This window comes from Schistocerca serialis, chromosome 1 (genome assembly GCF_023864345.2).
Source record: "Schistocerca serialis cubense isolate TAMUIC-IGC-003099 chromosome 1, iqSchSeri2.2, whole genome shotgun sequence".
NCBI classification, from domain to species: domain Eukaryota; kingdom Metazoa; phylum Arthropoda; class Insecta; order Orthoptera; family Acrididae; genus Schistocerca; species Schistocerca serialis.
Window position 1 is genome coordinate 609,485,626 of NC_064638.1, and position 17,380 is coordinate 609,503,005.

General features: G+C 40.8%; 1 protein-coding gene across 1 annotated transcript in view; it reads right to left on the bottom strand.

The window, feature by feature from the left end:
- LOC126477750 (charged multivesicular body protein 7) overlaps window positions 1–17,380 on the bottom strand; it is a 219,130-nt gene that overhangs the window by 34,765 nt on the left and 166,985 nt on the right. Inside the window, exons 5-6 of the mRNA XM_050103642.1 lie at window positions 16,036–16,140; window positions 10,140–10,398 (exon numbers count right to left, since the gene is read on the bottom strand). Coding sequence (XP_049959599.1) covers window positions 10,140–10,398; window positions 16,036–16,140 — 364 coding nt within the window. The remainder of the gene's footprint in view (window positions 1–10,139; window positions 10,399–16,035; window positions 16,141–17,380) is intronic.

The window sequence follows — 17,380 nt, forward strand, 5'->3', positions numbered from 1 at the left end:
TAAAACCCTACACGCCCACACCACCACAGGCTTGTTCAGTTTAATATGAAAGGGCTTTGGCAGAATTCTTCAGTGCCACTTACTGCCTTCGAAAGTACTCACGTTATTTCTCACCAGCCTTCAGTTCCACAACATATAAAGAGTTTACCGGATGCATATAAGATTATGCTAGCAGATCCGAAAACCGATTCAACAGAAGATCTTCCCATGAAGATTCTTGTAGGAGGCGATTTTTATTGAAAGATAGTGAAGCACAATTCGCCCATACGCATCTCTGAAACCTTAGTGTTAGTTCCTTCTCTGTTTGGCTGGATACTTAGTGCTAACAAGTCACAAGCCTGTATGCAAGCAACCATGGTAAATTTTGCTCAGACTGACCGATCTCCTCTGCACTCGCACAATAATTTCAGACTCTTTTGGGACTTGGAAACTATAGGGATTACTGCCGATCAGGATCTACCTGTGAACAACAAGGAGACAAGACTTCTTGAAGAGTTTAGAGCATTTTGCTCTATAAAGGATCATCGAGCAGTGGTTACACTTCCCAAAGGACAACATACAGTGCTTTTGAGTAACAGACCGATCGCGAAAAAACGATTCAAGCACCTTAGGGAGAGATTTCAACGTCAAGAGACCTTTAAGCAAATGTATTTCGATCTTATGCTAGACTACATTACGAAGGGGCAAGTAGAGGTCGCTCCCACCCCACTCTCAGGGAAGGAGATATTTTATCTCCCTCATCATGCAGTGAGGAAGGAAAAATATGGAACCACTAAGAGGAGAATAGTCTTTGACGCCTCATCTCACGAAAACAATGTACCTTCTCTGAATGAGGTATTAGAAGTAGGAGATTCTGGAAATTTTGCTGCGTTTCAGACTACATTCTACAACTATTGTCGTGGACATCACACAAGCTTTCCTTCAATTAACCTTGAACGAAAAGGACAAACACTTGACCAGATTCTTCTGGTTCAAAATTAGCCAGGATCAAACAGGAAATCTTCAAACGATGGACGAACTAACAGAATACCATTTTAACAGACTCCCATTCGGCCTGACGTGCAGCCCAATTTTACTTTCTGCAACACTAAGAGAACTTGCCGACAAGTGTATGACAGCATTTCCCACCATAGCGCCACTTATAAACAATACTGCGTGCATGAACGACTTTGTAATATAAGTAGAAGGTGATAATTTGGTGATAACTATATACTATGAACTTGTAACCCTAATGAAATTGATCAGTCTCCCATTATCAAAATGGGCTACCAACTGTGAACAACTCCACACTATCTGGAGGGCAGAAGGGAAGAACTCCACATCCAGACTCAAGTTTCTGGCATAGACTGGAACACCGCAGGTGACTACTTCTGTATCGATCCTAGCGAAATCATCAGAAGGTCAGAAGAGCCAGCCACCAAACGACTCCTTTTACAATGTACGGCTAAATTTTATGACCGACTCGGACTGTTTTCCCCTGTTTCTCTTGTTGGGAAATTGCTATTCCAGGACACATGGTGCCGAAGAATTGGCTGGGATGAACTTATGCCCTGGGACTTAGGGGCACGATGGCGCACTTGGATATCTAGCTTACCTTCATTGTCACATATACGTGTCCCTAGATTGATAGCTACAGCTCATGGAAGAGACTCTCAGCTGCACGTATTCTGTGACGCCTCGGAAAAGGCATATGGAGCAGCTTTGTACATTCCTACCGTCTTAGATGATGACGTCATAACCCATTTAGTCTGTAGCAAGAACAGACTAAGAAGGTGACATTGCCTCGACTCGAACTTTTAGCGGCAGCGCAACAGACTTTAAAATTGCCCATGCGATATTGTGGACGGATTCTAAAATAACACTAAGTTGGATTCGCTGTGATCCTAACAGATGGAAGACCTTCGTTTGTAATCGGGTAACTGAGATACAAACACACACAACTCCCACGCAATAGAATCAATGCTCAGGACCAGAAAGTCCTGCTGACCACCTCCCACGTGAACTCCTTGGCTATCAAATGAATTTTCTGAATATTTGGTGGCATGGGCCACCTTGGCTTACACGCCCTCCTGAATGCTGGCCAAATGATACTCCAATGATGGTACGACTTCCTCCAGAAGAAAAGAGGAAGAAAACCCAGAGCCAAGTCTTGTCGATATCTACGCCAACCAGCCTTTTGAACTTACTTAAATTCAGCTCATTCTGGAAGCTCATTCGTATCACAGCATGGACTCTCCACTTCCTACACAATGTTCGTCAGAAGAATAAATCTTCAGGAGAACTTACAGCCACCAAATTATCAGCAGCCAAAATGTTTGGATTCGAGTGGGCCAGCGAGTTTCCTTCCCCAGCGAATTAAATGCACTTCAGAATAACTTACCACTACCAAGAGAGTCAAAAATCGCACGATACAATCCTTTCATAGAAGATGGAGTGATACGTCTAGGAGGTCGACTGCAGTGCACTAGCCTAAATAGGGAACAAAAATATCCTGTACTCCTTGACGGTTCTCACCACTTCACACTATTGGTTATTCAAGAGACACACATCCGCCTACATCATTTTGGCGTTCGTTCTGTACTGTCCGAACCACGCGGACTACCCCAAACGATATATACAGATAACGCGAAAACATTCCACCCCACAAATATGGAACTAGCCCAACTTTGGAAGGCACTAACCACCACAAAAACTTATCAGTTCCTTGCCCACCATGGTATTACTTGGAAATTCATTCTCTCCCGGGCGGCTTGGTGAGGAGGATGGTGGGAAAGAATGGTGGGACAATAAAGCGTTGCCTACGGAAGGTATTGGGACTCGCGAACCTCACTGAGGAACAACTGAACACCACCTTGATCAGTATTGAAGCCGCGGTGAACTCCAGGCCCATCACACCAGGAGATGATTGTGATGCACTCACACCTTCCCATTTTTTTTACGGGAGAAAAACGACTATTCCGACGGGACCAGAGCCGTCAGCGAACACCAATTTAACAAAGGAATTCCGACTGAGACAGCAAATCTGTGACAGTTTTTGGACCTGCTGGATTAAAGAATACCTATTGGCACTCCGGACTACCATGAAGTTAAACGCCCATCGGGACGAGTCATCCCCTTTCGCCCTGGCGACATCGTGCTGATCCAAGAGGACCTTCATCCGCGACATATGTGGAAGAAGGCCATGATAGAAAAGGTACTACCAGGAAGAGACGGTAGGATAAGGACGATAATACTCCAGACACCAGATGGTCCCATCATTAGTCGTCCTGTGCAGCTGGCTGTACCTTTGGAGGTCAAACAGGGTGGGGAGAATGTCACAGAGTGATGTACTTCGGGCAAGTGAGAGACTATTTGTTTACTCTTAGGACAATATATCTTTGACTTGTTGTATTGTATGTTCCGTGACTATGTAATAAAGTGTTGTTAGACTGCTAATTGCTCTCTACTGTAATTCACGACAACTGTATCTGTCACATCTTTCCCTCCTCCTCTCCTTTTTTGCACCGTTTTTCCCCACCTCCCTGCTCCACAGCTTCCTGATGCTGCATCTCTTGGCAGTCTAGTCCCTGCAAACTCCACCAGACAGCATTTGTCTCTCTCCCCACCCATACACAACTATCCCTTCCTCTTCCCCTTCCCCTTCCCTTTACCCTTCCCCTTCCCCACCACCACCTCCAGACTGCTGCTTACATCCCACGTGACGTTGCATTCCAGTGTGTGTGTGTGTGTGTGTGTGTGTGTGTGTTTATTGACGAAGGCTGTGGCCGAAAGCTATATAAGAGTTTCTTGATTGTGCCTGGTTGCCTCGTGATGTGTCTTGTGTCTTCTTTACGATAAGTAGCAATCTGTCTTTTCCTATGTTAACATTCCTACCTGGAGTTTCCACTATTTAGTTTTTGCACACCTATGAATATATACATAAATACACTTCTCTATTTGGCTTGTGTACTTTGATATATGCATATACTAGGTAGACAATGGAACTTTCATTGTGAAGATATACTTGGTTTTCCCTACACATATACTTGAAAATGGTTGAAATGGCTCTGAGCAGTATAGGACTCAACATCTGAGGTCATCAGTCCCCTAGAACTTTGAACTACTTAAACCTAGCTAACCCAAGGACATCACACACATCCATGCCCGAGGCAGGATTCGAACCTGCGACCATAGCGGTCGCACAGTTCCAGACTGAAGTGCCTAGAACCACACGGCCAGACCAGCCGGCCTACACATATACTGCTCTTATAATATTTATACTGGCTATAATTATGCCATGTTACGAAGGGAAGGTTTTGCTTATACTATGTCATGGACACATACCTATATCTTTTGTCTACTGAAAGTTTATGATTTATGGGCTAACTGTACTCTGCCAGATGTGTGGCAAACTACTTGGTGCAACCATTTGAGACTTCAACACTTCTTACTTCAATGTTACACAGTATTAGATCAGCAATCAGAAAGAGAGTCTTACTGCATTTGTTTTGATAAGACATGTATTTTCAAATATTTTGGTCCACATACCTAGACAATTAGTTATTTACAACTGAGAAAACTTTAAGTTCAATATATGGAGGGGATTTTACATACACGCCTTGAACACACAGTTACTTATGAGTGGAAGATTTATTTAGGTATGCTGAGCACAGTGATACACTGATGATTATGGATATTGACATCTTGGATATTCGGGAATCCAGCCGGATGTTCTCGTTGTTCTCGCACGATATTTCAACAGCGTGCCTCGCTGTCTTCTTCAGGTGCTACCTGAGACTGGTCCTTGGGTCGATCGAGTCCAGTATTTATGCCTGGGAGGAGCTGGGCATTCCCTAATGGACCCCTCCAGTCGCAGATGTTTCGACTGCCGTCGGCACCCGTTCTGGCAGTCCTCAACAGATGTGGTTATCATCTGAGGTATGTCAGACCCGGTCTGAGATGTTGGGTACTCTATCTCCTGTCTGTTACTATGATTTCCACTTCTGTTTCGTGCCGGGCACTCCCTAATCGGTCCACGCCGCGTCGTGTGTTCCGTCTGAGGTCCGCGCCCGCCAGATGCGGCTACATTGTCCCTCTCTGGTCGCTGGTGTTCCTTCCGCCATCCGCGCCCGGCCTGGCCGTCTTCTGAAGTCGAGTTCATGATCTGGGGTGTATCAGATCTGGTCTCACGGCTGTTCTCTCGGTCTCCACTTCTATTTCTTGTAGAATCCCGGAGTGTCCTGCGTTGAGTTTTCACAAGCTCAAGCGCTGGATTCCAGGCGGTGCTGATTTGATATCCCGAGTCACGGTTGATTAGATTGTCTGTGACCTTAATCTCAACGGCTTCTTTAATGACACTGTCCCAAAATCTTGAGGTCTGTGTCACAATCTTGGTGTCATTGTAATCCATTGAATGACCAAGTTCCAGACAATGCTCTGCTATGGCTGATTTAGTTGCCTGCCTGAGTCTGGTATGTCTCTGGTGTTCTTTACACCTGATGTTCACAGTTCTGGTGGTCTGGCCAATGTATGACATCCCACACTGGCATGGTATGTTGTAAATACCTGGCTTGCGTAGCCCCAGGTCATCTTTTACATTCCCCAGCATAGCCCCAATTTTGGTGGGTGGGCAAAATATGCTCTTGATGTCATATTTCTGGAGAATCCTGCTGATCTTGGCAGAGAGAGGTCTGGCATATGGCAGGTATGCCATCTTCTTTGCCTCTTCTGGTTCTTCTTCTTGATCCTTTGGCCGGTTAGCAGGTTGAAGTGCCTTTTGGATATCTCTAGAGGAGTACCCATTCCTGCTGAACACTGACTGTAAGTGTTCTATTTCTGTGGCCAGACTATCAGGATCTGACAGAGTTTGTGCTCTGTGGACCAGTGTTTTGAGCACTCCATTCTTCTGTGCCGGATGGTGGCAACTGCTGGCTTGAACGTATAAGTCAACGTGCGTAGGTTTGCAGTACACACTGTGTCCAAATGTGCCATCTGCCTTTCTCTTCACCAGAACATCCAAGAACGGAAGTACTCCATCCTTCTCCATTTCCATTGTGAACTGAATGTTCGAATGGCAAGAGTTCAGATGTAGCAGGAACTCATCTAACTTCTCTCTACCATGGGGCCAGATGACAAAGGTATCATCCACATACCGAAAAAAGAACTTGGGCTGATATGTGGCTGAAGAGAGTGCCTCCTCTTCAAACCTTTCCATATATAGGTTGGCCACCACTGGTGATAGAGGGCTGCCCATAGCCCCATATAGGAAGTACGTCGAGGTGAGTACAAGCCTGAATAGATCAAGGAGAGCCCCATCAAACTTCTCTCCAATAAGCTCAAGTGACTCCTTCAGTGGTACCCGTGTGAAGAGAGACACCACATCAAAACTAACCATGATGTCTGTGTCTGTGATGTGTTGCTGGCCCAGTCGTTGCAGGAAATCCTCTGAGTTCCGGATGTGATGTGCACATTTACCCACATGTGGTGTCAACATCATCTTCAGGTATTTCGCAGTAGGGTAAGTTGCTGCGCCAATATTGCTGACAATAGGTTGCAGTGGAACCCCATCCTTATGAACCTTGGAGAGTCCATAAAGTCTAGGTGGTGCTGGCACTTTGGGACGCAGCTTCTTGATGACTTGTTCAGGCAGGCCCGTCTCCTTCAACAGAGCCCTGGTCTTTTTGTCCACTTTCTCTGTAGGGTCGCTTGCTATTGACCTGTATGCAGGATCCTCCAGAAGCTGTTGCACCTTTCTGTCATATTCTGTTTTCTTTAGGATGACTGTGGAGTTCCCCTTGTCTGTGGGCAACACCACAATGCTGTCATCCTCCCGGAGACGCCTCAGTGCCACACTTTCATCACCTGAAATGTTGGATTTGGGTGGCTTGGTCTTGGTGAGCACCCTGCAGGTCTCTCTTCGGATCTCTTTGGCCACACTAGAAGGTAGCGTGTTTGCCACTTGCTCAACTGTACTGATGAAGGCTGTGATAGGCACGTTTCCAGGGGTCACTGCGAAATTGAGGCCCTTGCTAAGTACTTTTAAGGTGGTCTCATTGAGCTGCTTGTCACTTAGATTGACCACCGTGCGTGTGTCCCCAGTCTGTTGCGCCTTGTTGTTGAGGTGCTCAAACTTGGCTAGTTGGCGTGCCATTGACTTCTTGCTGGTGCATTCTGCTAGAGACCAGGAGGCACCGTCAACCTGGTCCTAGTCTTGAGTGGTCAAGGAGGCTGCTATAGTTAGGTGAAGATACAGCAACTCCATGGACACAGTGTGTACCGCAAACCTACGCACACTGACATACCTACAAGCCAGCAGTTGCCACCATCCGGCACAGAAGAATGCAGTGCTCAAAACTGGTCCACAGAGCACAAACTCTGTCAGATCCTAATAGTCTGGCCACAGAAATAGAACACTTACAGTCAGTGTTCAGCAGGAATGGGTACTCCTCTAGAGATATCCAAAAGGCACTTCAACCTGCTAACCGGCCAAAGGATCAAGAAGAAGAACCAGAAGAGGCAAAGAAGATGGCATACCTGCCATATGCCAGACCTCTCTCTGCCAAGATCAGCAGGATTCTCCAGAAATATGACATCAAGAGCATATTTTGCCCACCCACCAAAATTGGGGCTATGCTGGGGAATGTAAAAGATGACCTGGGGCTACGCAAGCCAGGTATTTACAACATACCATGCCAGTGTGGGATGTCATACATTGGCCAGACCACCAGAACTGTGAACACCAGGTGTAAAGAACATCAGAGACATACCAGACTCAGGCAGGCAACTAAATCAGTCATAGCAGAGCATTGTCTGGAACTTGGTCATTCAATGGATTACAATGACACCAAGATTGTGACACAGACCTCAAGATTTTGGGACACTGTCATTAAAGAAGCCATTGCGATTAAGGTCACAGACAATCTAATCAACCGTGACTCGGGATACCAAATCAGCACTGCCTGGAATCCAGCGCTTGAGCTTGTGAAAACTCAACGCAGGACACTCCGGGATTCTACAAGAAATAGATGTAGAGACTGAGAGAACAGCCGTGAGACAAGGTGTCTGACATTGGAGACCAGATCTGGATTCCCGAATATCCAAGATCATGAACTCGACTTCAGAAGACGGCCAGGCCGGGCGCGGATGGCGGAGGGAACATCAGCGATCAGAGAGGGACAATATAGCCGCGTCTGGTGGACATGGACCTCAGACGGAACACACGATGTGGCGCGGACCGATTAGGGAGTGCCCAGCACGAAACAGAAGTGGAAATCATAGTAACTCAGGAGATAGAGTACCCAACATCTCAGACTGGGTCTGACACACCTCAGATGATAACTACATCCATTGAGGACTGCCAGAACGGGCGCCGACGGCAGTCGGAACATCTGCGATTGGAGGGGTCCGTTGAAGCTGAATCTGGCGGGTACGGACCACAGATGGAACACTCGACCCAGCGCAGACCGATTAGGGAACGCCCAGCTCCTCCCAGGCATAAATACTGGACTTGATCGACCCAAGGACCAGTCTCAGGTAGCACCTGAAGAAGACAGCGAGGCACGCTGTTGAAATATCGTGCGAGAACGACGCAAACATCCGGCTGGATTCCCGAATATCCAAGATGTCAACAGATCACCAGGAAAACATGAAGAATTACATTATGGATATTGTTCATTACACTAAGCTATGGTACTTTGATAATAATAAGGAGAAGATATTGCTATTTGTTTGTTCAGATCACTACTGCATCCAGTTTTTGTATTGTCATGTAAGATGCTTGATGAATAGATACACATACAGATGAAGAATGATGACAAGTATTGAAAATATTTTACATTTTGTTTCTGAGGTTATGAGTTATTGTTTATGGCATTAACACAAAGGAGAGATAATGATAATGGATGTGTGAAGTAGTCTGCTGCACTCGGAGAGACATTAGTGACCAATCATATCACTGCACTACTCTGTACTCAACACTGCATTTTGTTGCTGCAGAAACATAGAGACAGTAAATGTAGGCTCTCTTTGTTTTTCACTCATGCTTTTGAAACATTTCTGGACGAATGGAGAGAAGGACAGGTTTACATATGGTTTTAGTTTGAAGTCTGAGCTTTTATTGATTATACAATCATGCAGCTACATCACCAATGTAGTCAACATCACCACATTTAGTAGTAGGCATCATTACCAAAAAATTTACATGTAAGAGGTAATAGTTACTTCTGTTTATATGTACATGCTTGAATTTGAGATTTATGAAATGACTGTTCATTGCCAGACACATGACGTACACATCAACATTACTGTGTGCAAACAGGAATTTTACTTAGGTTTAGGTATGGCAATTGTTGAATTCCAATTTATCAATTATATTTGAAATATGCACTAGCACAAATTGTTAGAACACTACTGATTTACATTACTTATTTTGTATATAAAACTGATATTTGACATCTTATGTGATTGTACAAACAGAGGGAATTTTTATTTGAAACCTGTTTACTTACACATACCGTATGACTGAGATTGAGATCATTCTAGAAGGAATATGCACTATTGATGATTTGCTACATATTGGAAGGAGAGAACTGTTATTTTACTTGAAATGTCTTGTCATAGGAAGGAAGGGAACTTATACTGATATGATCTGTCCAGGAAGAAAAGATGTATTTGGAATGTAAATAATCTACAATGGGCAAATATTGATAGCTATTATATGTGCTTTTAGCAAATGGGAATCTGGGTATCCCGTTACGCTGGCCAATGGTGCGATGTATATAGGGATTACATCAACTACTCTCGCGTCAACTACAGCCTGAAGATGACATATTGAATGGCAGAAACTGGTTACAACAAAATAAATAAAATCATAAGGATGGCTGCAGGCGTTTTATTTTCTCACAATAGTAAATGGCCATCATTCCAAAGACCTCCTGCCAAAAGAATGGATATACAAAAACTTTTATAACTACTGCGTTTACAGACTAGTGATAACAACTGCTGCAGGAACATGAGCATTGGGTTCCGAGTCAAGGCAGCTTTAAGGGGAAATTCTGACAAGCTATAACGTTATATGTTGAGTGAAGGAAGAATCTGAAAGTTAATTGACAGTCTTACAAATAAATTTAAAAACAATTAAAATAATAACTGTCTATACATACCAGACAATGTCAAGTTCTTCAATCTTGACTCCAGTTTTTCGTGGTCTTTAGATTCAATATCTTCATCATCACTGATTTCTGGTTCAAATGAAAGACTCAGGTTCCCCTTTGTGACATGCGGAGGAGATGCCTGCTCTGACCCTGACTGGTCTAACTGCAGCAGCTGAGCAAGTTCAGCTTCCAATTCATCTTCTGATTCAGTACCACCATCAACAGTTTGTCCCAGCGCCGCTTCAACTTCTTTCTGGACATCCAGCATCTGAAATAATTTTTTATAAATTTATCACTTTCGCTCAGTCACTAAAAAATACCTAATGCATTTCTGATATAAGTAGTGAATAAAATGAAATAAATTTTGAAATGAAACTTTACTTTCCTCAAGCACATTCCTAAGAATCTCTTAGTGAGTTTTAGCACAGTAAAAGAGATATAGTAGACTTATTGTAGAAACAACTCTTAGGATATTAATATGTACCTTTTCTTCCTGTCTTTTCTCTTAGAGATGCACTAAAATCATTGTCGAATTTAGAAAGTAGGAGATAGGTAACCAAAAACATAGCTTATTCCACTTGAAAAGTATCAAGTCGATATCTGAGATTTTTGCACCATTCAACGAGTTTTATGCTCCACTCAACAAATTAATCAGCGTTAGTAGAATGTAAATTTTTCAGTTCATTATATGCTGTAGAAAGATGTGGAACACTAGTGCACAGTCTGGTGGTTTGGACTGTATACCACCATCTCTCCTCCCTTACAGTCTGACACTGGAAACACTTTCCACTGTGAAGATTAAGACAAGTTGTATGGTGGCGAAGTGCCACTATATATTCACAAGTTAATACACTGAAGACAGAAGAAGCTCTGTTCACAAATTTCTAAAACAATTTCCTGCTCTCCCTAAATCTATCACTGCTACCTTTCACAAAACTGAACTGCTGTTAGTTTAGTAATGCATTAATTTGCAGACTTTGCCAAATTAGTATATAATGAAGAAATATTATGTTCTTATAGCTCTGTGGAAATTTCCAGCTCTTTACATCTAGTCTGGACACCAGCCGGAGACAAACATAGAACAACGCTAACAAAGCTGATGATTTCTATACTGGTGAAAGTTATGAACCTGTTACCAATATGGTCAAATTTTCAACTGATGTGGAGTCCTAATGACTGTTTTTGTCCCCTTCAACCATATCTCAAAGTATGTGTTTTTGACAGTTCTATCTGCACTTTGGCACTAATCTTGTGTTTCAAATTTTTGTCCAATAAACTACGCACCTAATTCATATTGTTCTGTATCCAGACTACAGAAAATGCTGCTGCTACTCACAAGATAAGAAAACTCACAAGAACTCGGTGCAATACACTCACAAAAATAACATGCACTTTATCAAGCAAACACCACTAACAAGCAAGGGACTTGTTAACAACTGAAAGAAGTGACAATGTTTTGCCCCTTATTTCGTCTAAGCCCTTGTGAAACCCTCACTCAGTGGTGACACATTATGTATTGCAGTGCATTGTAGCAAGACATTTACAAACTTACCTCAACACTACAACATTAATATTAAACATCAATTAATGGTGCATAGAGGAGTTATAGGGGCATGGATCTGAGTGTGAAGGTTCAGCCACTCTGTTGATTCTCCTTCATTGTAAGCAGCAGAACATGAACTCCATGAGAAGGTTTGTATGACCCCATAAGGCTGAATTAACTGACCTTTTGGAAGCTTTTCCCTTGAAGGTATGGAGAACACCTCAGAGAAAACAGACATACTACAATGTAAATGCTCAAGATAAATGAAGATGTAACTCTTAGATCATAAGTAAAGTTTGATATGGTTGGATGTATTGATTGATGTAAAACACACACACACACACACACACACACACACACACACACACACACACACACACACACACAGAATTTGGCACCTTACTGAAGCATGAGAAAACTGTGGTTCTGGAAAGAAGGGTTTCGGTAAAGTTTTTTGGAATTATTTGGAAGAAACACTTTGTTACCAGGCAACTCAAGAATCAACACTGGAAATTATATGAGGGAGCACTCACTGTGTAGTGTCCCAAAAAGCTATCTACCAAAAACGAGTTAGTAACACTGTAGATAATAAGAAGAAATTTTCACAACCAGACAACTGTTGTGAGTATTTATAAATCATTCAAATGACACGCATGTATGTATCAGTTACAACACAGACGAGTTAGTGGTGGGTCTGGTGAGGAAGAGTAGCACGGGATAGCAACAGGTTGATTGCACGACTGCAGTTCAACTTGACACACCGCCTACGGTGGTGCAAGTTTTTATACCACATCACGTCAGCTGCTCATAGCCAGCACAGCAGCTGCCTGCCACAACTTCTCAACATGACACACTACCTTCATCTGTGCAGTCGACGGCAGCATCCAAAGTTTGCTGTTCTAAGCGGAGGGTGAGCTGTGATTCAGCACTTTTCTTTTAGTCTATTGTGGTATGTACCAGAGCTTACAGGATTAGTTACCAACATATGTGAGAGAAGAAACTCAGTGAACATCTAGTTTAGCTGATTAGTTGGGAATTTATTTAGTAGCGTATGCCTCTGTGGGCTAGAAAAATAGCAGCTGAGGCACTGGAAAGCTTTAAGTCATCTGTGGAACAGAACAGTAAAGCTATTGAGGAGAACAATAAAGCATTTAACAAGAAATTATAAGACATGTTAAGATGCTCACAGGAAGCTCTTAAAACTGAACTGGGAGTTACCATTAAGGCTCAAGGAGATGCTACTCTTAAGAAGTTAGAAGAAAGTATCTACTAAAAGTTAGAGGTTACAACTACCGAGTTGGCAGTGATTAAATCACAGGCAGAAGCACTTGCAGAGTAGTTAATGTCTACAATTAACATAGAGGGTAATAAAATTACTGCTTTGGAGAACGAATCAAATGATCTGCCTAGTAAAATACAAATGGATATTAAAAGTGCGCACACAGCCATGGTATAGTGCAGCCAGGAACTAGGTTAACAGGAAGAGGAATATTTTCTATGGTGCAAAAGTAGATAAACTGAATATTTCTATGCTTAGACCTATACCATTTGTGCAAAACCAGTCAGTTACTTTCATAAAAACATCATTTACTATTTTCTGTCTTGATGCTTCATTGCTCGTCTTCACAAAAATGCTTGTATAATCTGCAAAGATGACTAATTCTGTCTCATAATTCAAATGAAATGGCACGTCATTAATATAAAGCAAGAATATTAGTTGGCCAATGATTGAAGCCTATGGGACTCGCACTGCAATTTCTCAACATATAAGTAATGTGCAGTTCCTCTTTGTATTATTTGAACAGCCTAAGGTTATTTTCTGCATCTATTTTCTAAAATAAAAAGTAAACCAGAGATTTGCTGAACTGCGTATTCAATAAAAACTTAACTTCTCTAATGTAATATTGTGACTGACACAAGGAAATGGTTTTGCTAAGTCACAGAAGATCCAGATAAGGAAATTTATCATTCAATGATGTTATTATATGCTCAGCAAATGTGTAAATACATGTATTCTCAAAAATTTTAGAAAATGGTGTAAGGAGTGGCTATGTATGGTAATTACTGACATCTGTAGGGTCACCCTTTATACGAACTTTAACGTTTTGGAGTCATGATGACCTCCTTTATTTTAGATGGGAATGTAGCATTAATTTTTATTACCTAATGTTCTCTGTATTGCTGCTTCTGTGTACTACTTTGCTTTCTCTTTGCACCTATTTCCTCACCTCCTATTTTTTTAAAATTAATTATTAAAATATCTGCTACACATGAACTGTCTTTTATGATGTCCACACTCTCTTTAATAGTAATAGTGTCATCATCTATGGTGTCTTTCCCTGTCTCTCCTTTTTTCAATATTCCTTACCAATTTTATTTTATTATGTGAGCTGCCAGTTTCTGACAAGACGTGCATCCCTCCTGGAATATTTTACAGCTTTTCATAGTATATTAAAGTACTGTTTACAATAAGAGCATATTTCTGGGTCATTATGTGTTCTGACTATTTTGTACAAATCCTTTTGCATTCTGAAGAGGCTGTGATATCCAATGGGTATCCAAGGTTTCTTTAATGACATGCCATTATTATATTTAATTCTCTTTTTAGGAAAATCACTTTGACAATGGATATGAATTCATTAACAAATATGCTGAATTTAGAGTCGGCATTCGGTTTATTGTAAACTTCAGCCCAGTCAATATTTCTTAATCTTTGTTTGAAATCTTTGGTAGTTTTGTCATTAATTAGCCTCACTGTATTGCGAGTTTTCCAAACCGTATGCAGAGCTAATGTGTCTAATATGACTACATATTCAGCCAAAAGCCATTTAACATAGGGTAGGTAGAAGTTTCTTTAACTACTGCTTGTTGAATTAGCAGATTTTTAAGCAGATCAGGTAGGGAAATGACTGATATCAAATTATAAATGGATGAAAGCACCTCTCAATAACTTAATTTACATTAGAAATTAACAGTCCCTTCCTTCTGACAGAAAGTACAATTAATCAAAATTTTTCATGAAAATTTCCTCTTTATCCAATGGAGATGTGTTTACTGCAAAATCACACATATTACATTTCCCAATATAAATTCACAAGCATGTGCTCTGACATACAGATCTATACAGAATGAAATTATTTCTAAATTTTTGTATTCACACCCTTTTTTATGAATGGGTGGCTCCTCTTTTGTCCATACTTGCTCTGTATGAATATGCAGCTCACTTACAACACGCCTTTCTATCATTGCAGTTATATAATTCAGATGCACAAATGACATCAATTTCTTTCCAACACAGTGAACTTGAAAACAAATCAACAACTCAAATTACTTCATTTTTTACTCCCCTAATATTTTGATCCAGGAAGCTGATTTCACCTCTATCTCTATTATTATTAGGTGAATTTTCTTTAATGCTGTCTGTCTGAATTCAGTATTTGTCCTAGTGTTGATGTTCTACACCATAGTGATACACAATTAAACACCAAGAATGAAAGTGGAGCACACAATTAGGACAAGAGCAGTACTATGTGCAATAATAAAATGGCCTTGTCCATGAATCAATATCGAAGCTGCAATAATAATTTTCTTTCTCTTGGGAAATTTCTAGGGAAGAATATTTAAAGAGTATTATTATATATACCTAGACATTCTTAAATAATCCTCAGCTTTCATCTACCTTCAGTGACTGGGCAAGGACTTGCATTTGAGTTCTACAACAGCAAAAAGAAATATTGAAAAAATATGTCAACTTAAAGAGTTTTAAATATCAAGAAGGATATTAAGTGGGGAGAAGATGAAATAGTTCTGCTTGTATTGGGTAAACCCGCCTTTTTCACATTATTCCCTTTAACAAGTCAAACACTGCACTGCATTTTACATGTACTCCTAACAGACCTTGACAATGAACAGTTACACTTCTTGTTTGTTAAGAAAAGGTCACAGTGTACATGGGCAGTGGAGGAAGAGGTAAAGAAAAGAGTCAGGTGTCTGACTGAACTATCACTAGGAGCTACTCAATCAGGAATGCCTACGAAATTTACTTTTTTTGTCTTGAATTATTCATCTCCTCCTCCACCCAAGGACTTCATTCAGAAAGCTGAAGGAAAGTATATTAAAGTCTACTCTGCTACAAGGTTACCAAAAATCTTTTTCTTTTTCATTTGCTATTTACAAATCCTATTAACTTTTGAAGGTCATCAAACTGCACAATCTGCTGTCATCATTTCACTTAGAGTTTAGTAACACAAAATATATGAATGCTGTATCTGAAAGCATGACCAGTCCATGAAAGTCAAGATATATTATACTCACATTATTAAAAGAAAAAGCATCTCCAATTGAGCAATACACAATACATACCTCTTCAATCTCAGACATTGTGTCCGCCACATTGTCTTCTGATAGACCAGATTCCTTGAATCTCATTTTCAAAGCAGTCAATCCTATCTTGTATGACTCCAACACCTTTATAATTAATGATACAGAGTTAGGAACAAGTACAGTATATCTACAACAAAGATACAATAATACAGTAAAGTGCTTGATAAGTTTGCTTCAACTTAAAATCTTCAGTTTTTACTATAGAGTACTGAGGTATAATGATGGTCAGCTGAAGGCAACATGATCCGAATAACGTACACTGTACATCATTGTGTATATGCAGTGAATTAAATCAAATATAAAATTGTGCTCAAAATAGTTGAAGATTCTACAGCAGTAACAGCATTCTTTCTGAAAAAGTTTGTAATGACGTCCACATGAGGTACTCTTAGTGTGACCAGAACGACAGAATTCTGCTTTGATATGGCAAAAGAGGTAATTGTTGAGATATAAAGACCAACTGCTCAGACCTTTGAAATACACACATAAAAATTTCACACACTTTGAAGGCTTACATGCGGTAAATATTGTCAGATAATAACACCAGAACTAAAATAATGTGAAATTTTATCTGAAATATTTCCTACAAACAGTTTCAACCGCTAAAGCCTCACCTGAAGTCAATGCCTTATTACACATAAAATTACTCACCAATGGGCAATGATGATGAACTTATACACAAATCAAAGACTTTTTTGTTGCAAAAAGTATATATAATGTGAAATGGCAAACATTTTAAAAAATATACCTAATATGTCATAAAAGTGAACCGAGAAAATTTTAAGGGCTTGTATTCAAAATTTTTAAGGGCTTGTAATCCAGACAGAATCTACATCTATTCTTCATGCTACACATAATACTCCCCAACAGACTTTGATGACTATTAGACTAATAAATATAATAACTTCACAGAATCTAAGAAACAGTCATTCCTCTTCCCCCCCCCCCCCCCCCCCCCGCCAATTACTACAAAGGAAAGAAACTTTAAAGTATCAAACAGAAAGTGCCCTCTACTACATACTTTACAGTGATTTGCGGAGTACAGATGAGGATTCTCTGCTGTTATTTCATCAAACTGGAGTATGAAGAAATTTGTCAGCGACTAAACAAGACAGACACTAATACTGAGAGACACAGTAATGAGGTGCTTCTAACTCTGCCTAGTCCATTTAATTTCTTTTTCAATTTATATATTTATTACTGGCAATCAGTGTGCTGACTTTAGTGTTCCCTTCATTTATTTAATATTATCCTCAAGTTGTTTCTTTTATGGAATCACTGTAATTGGTTCAGCTCTTTATTTTTCTTGAATTTTGTCCATATT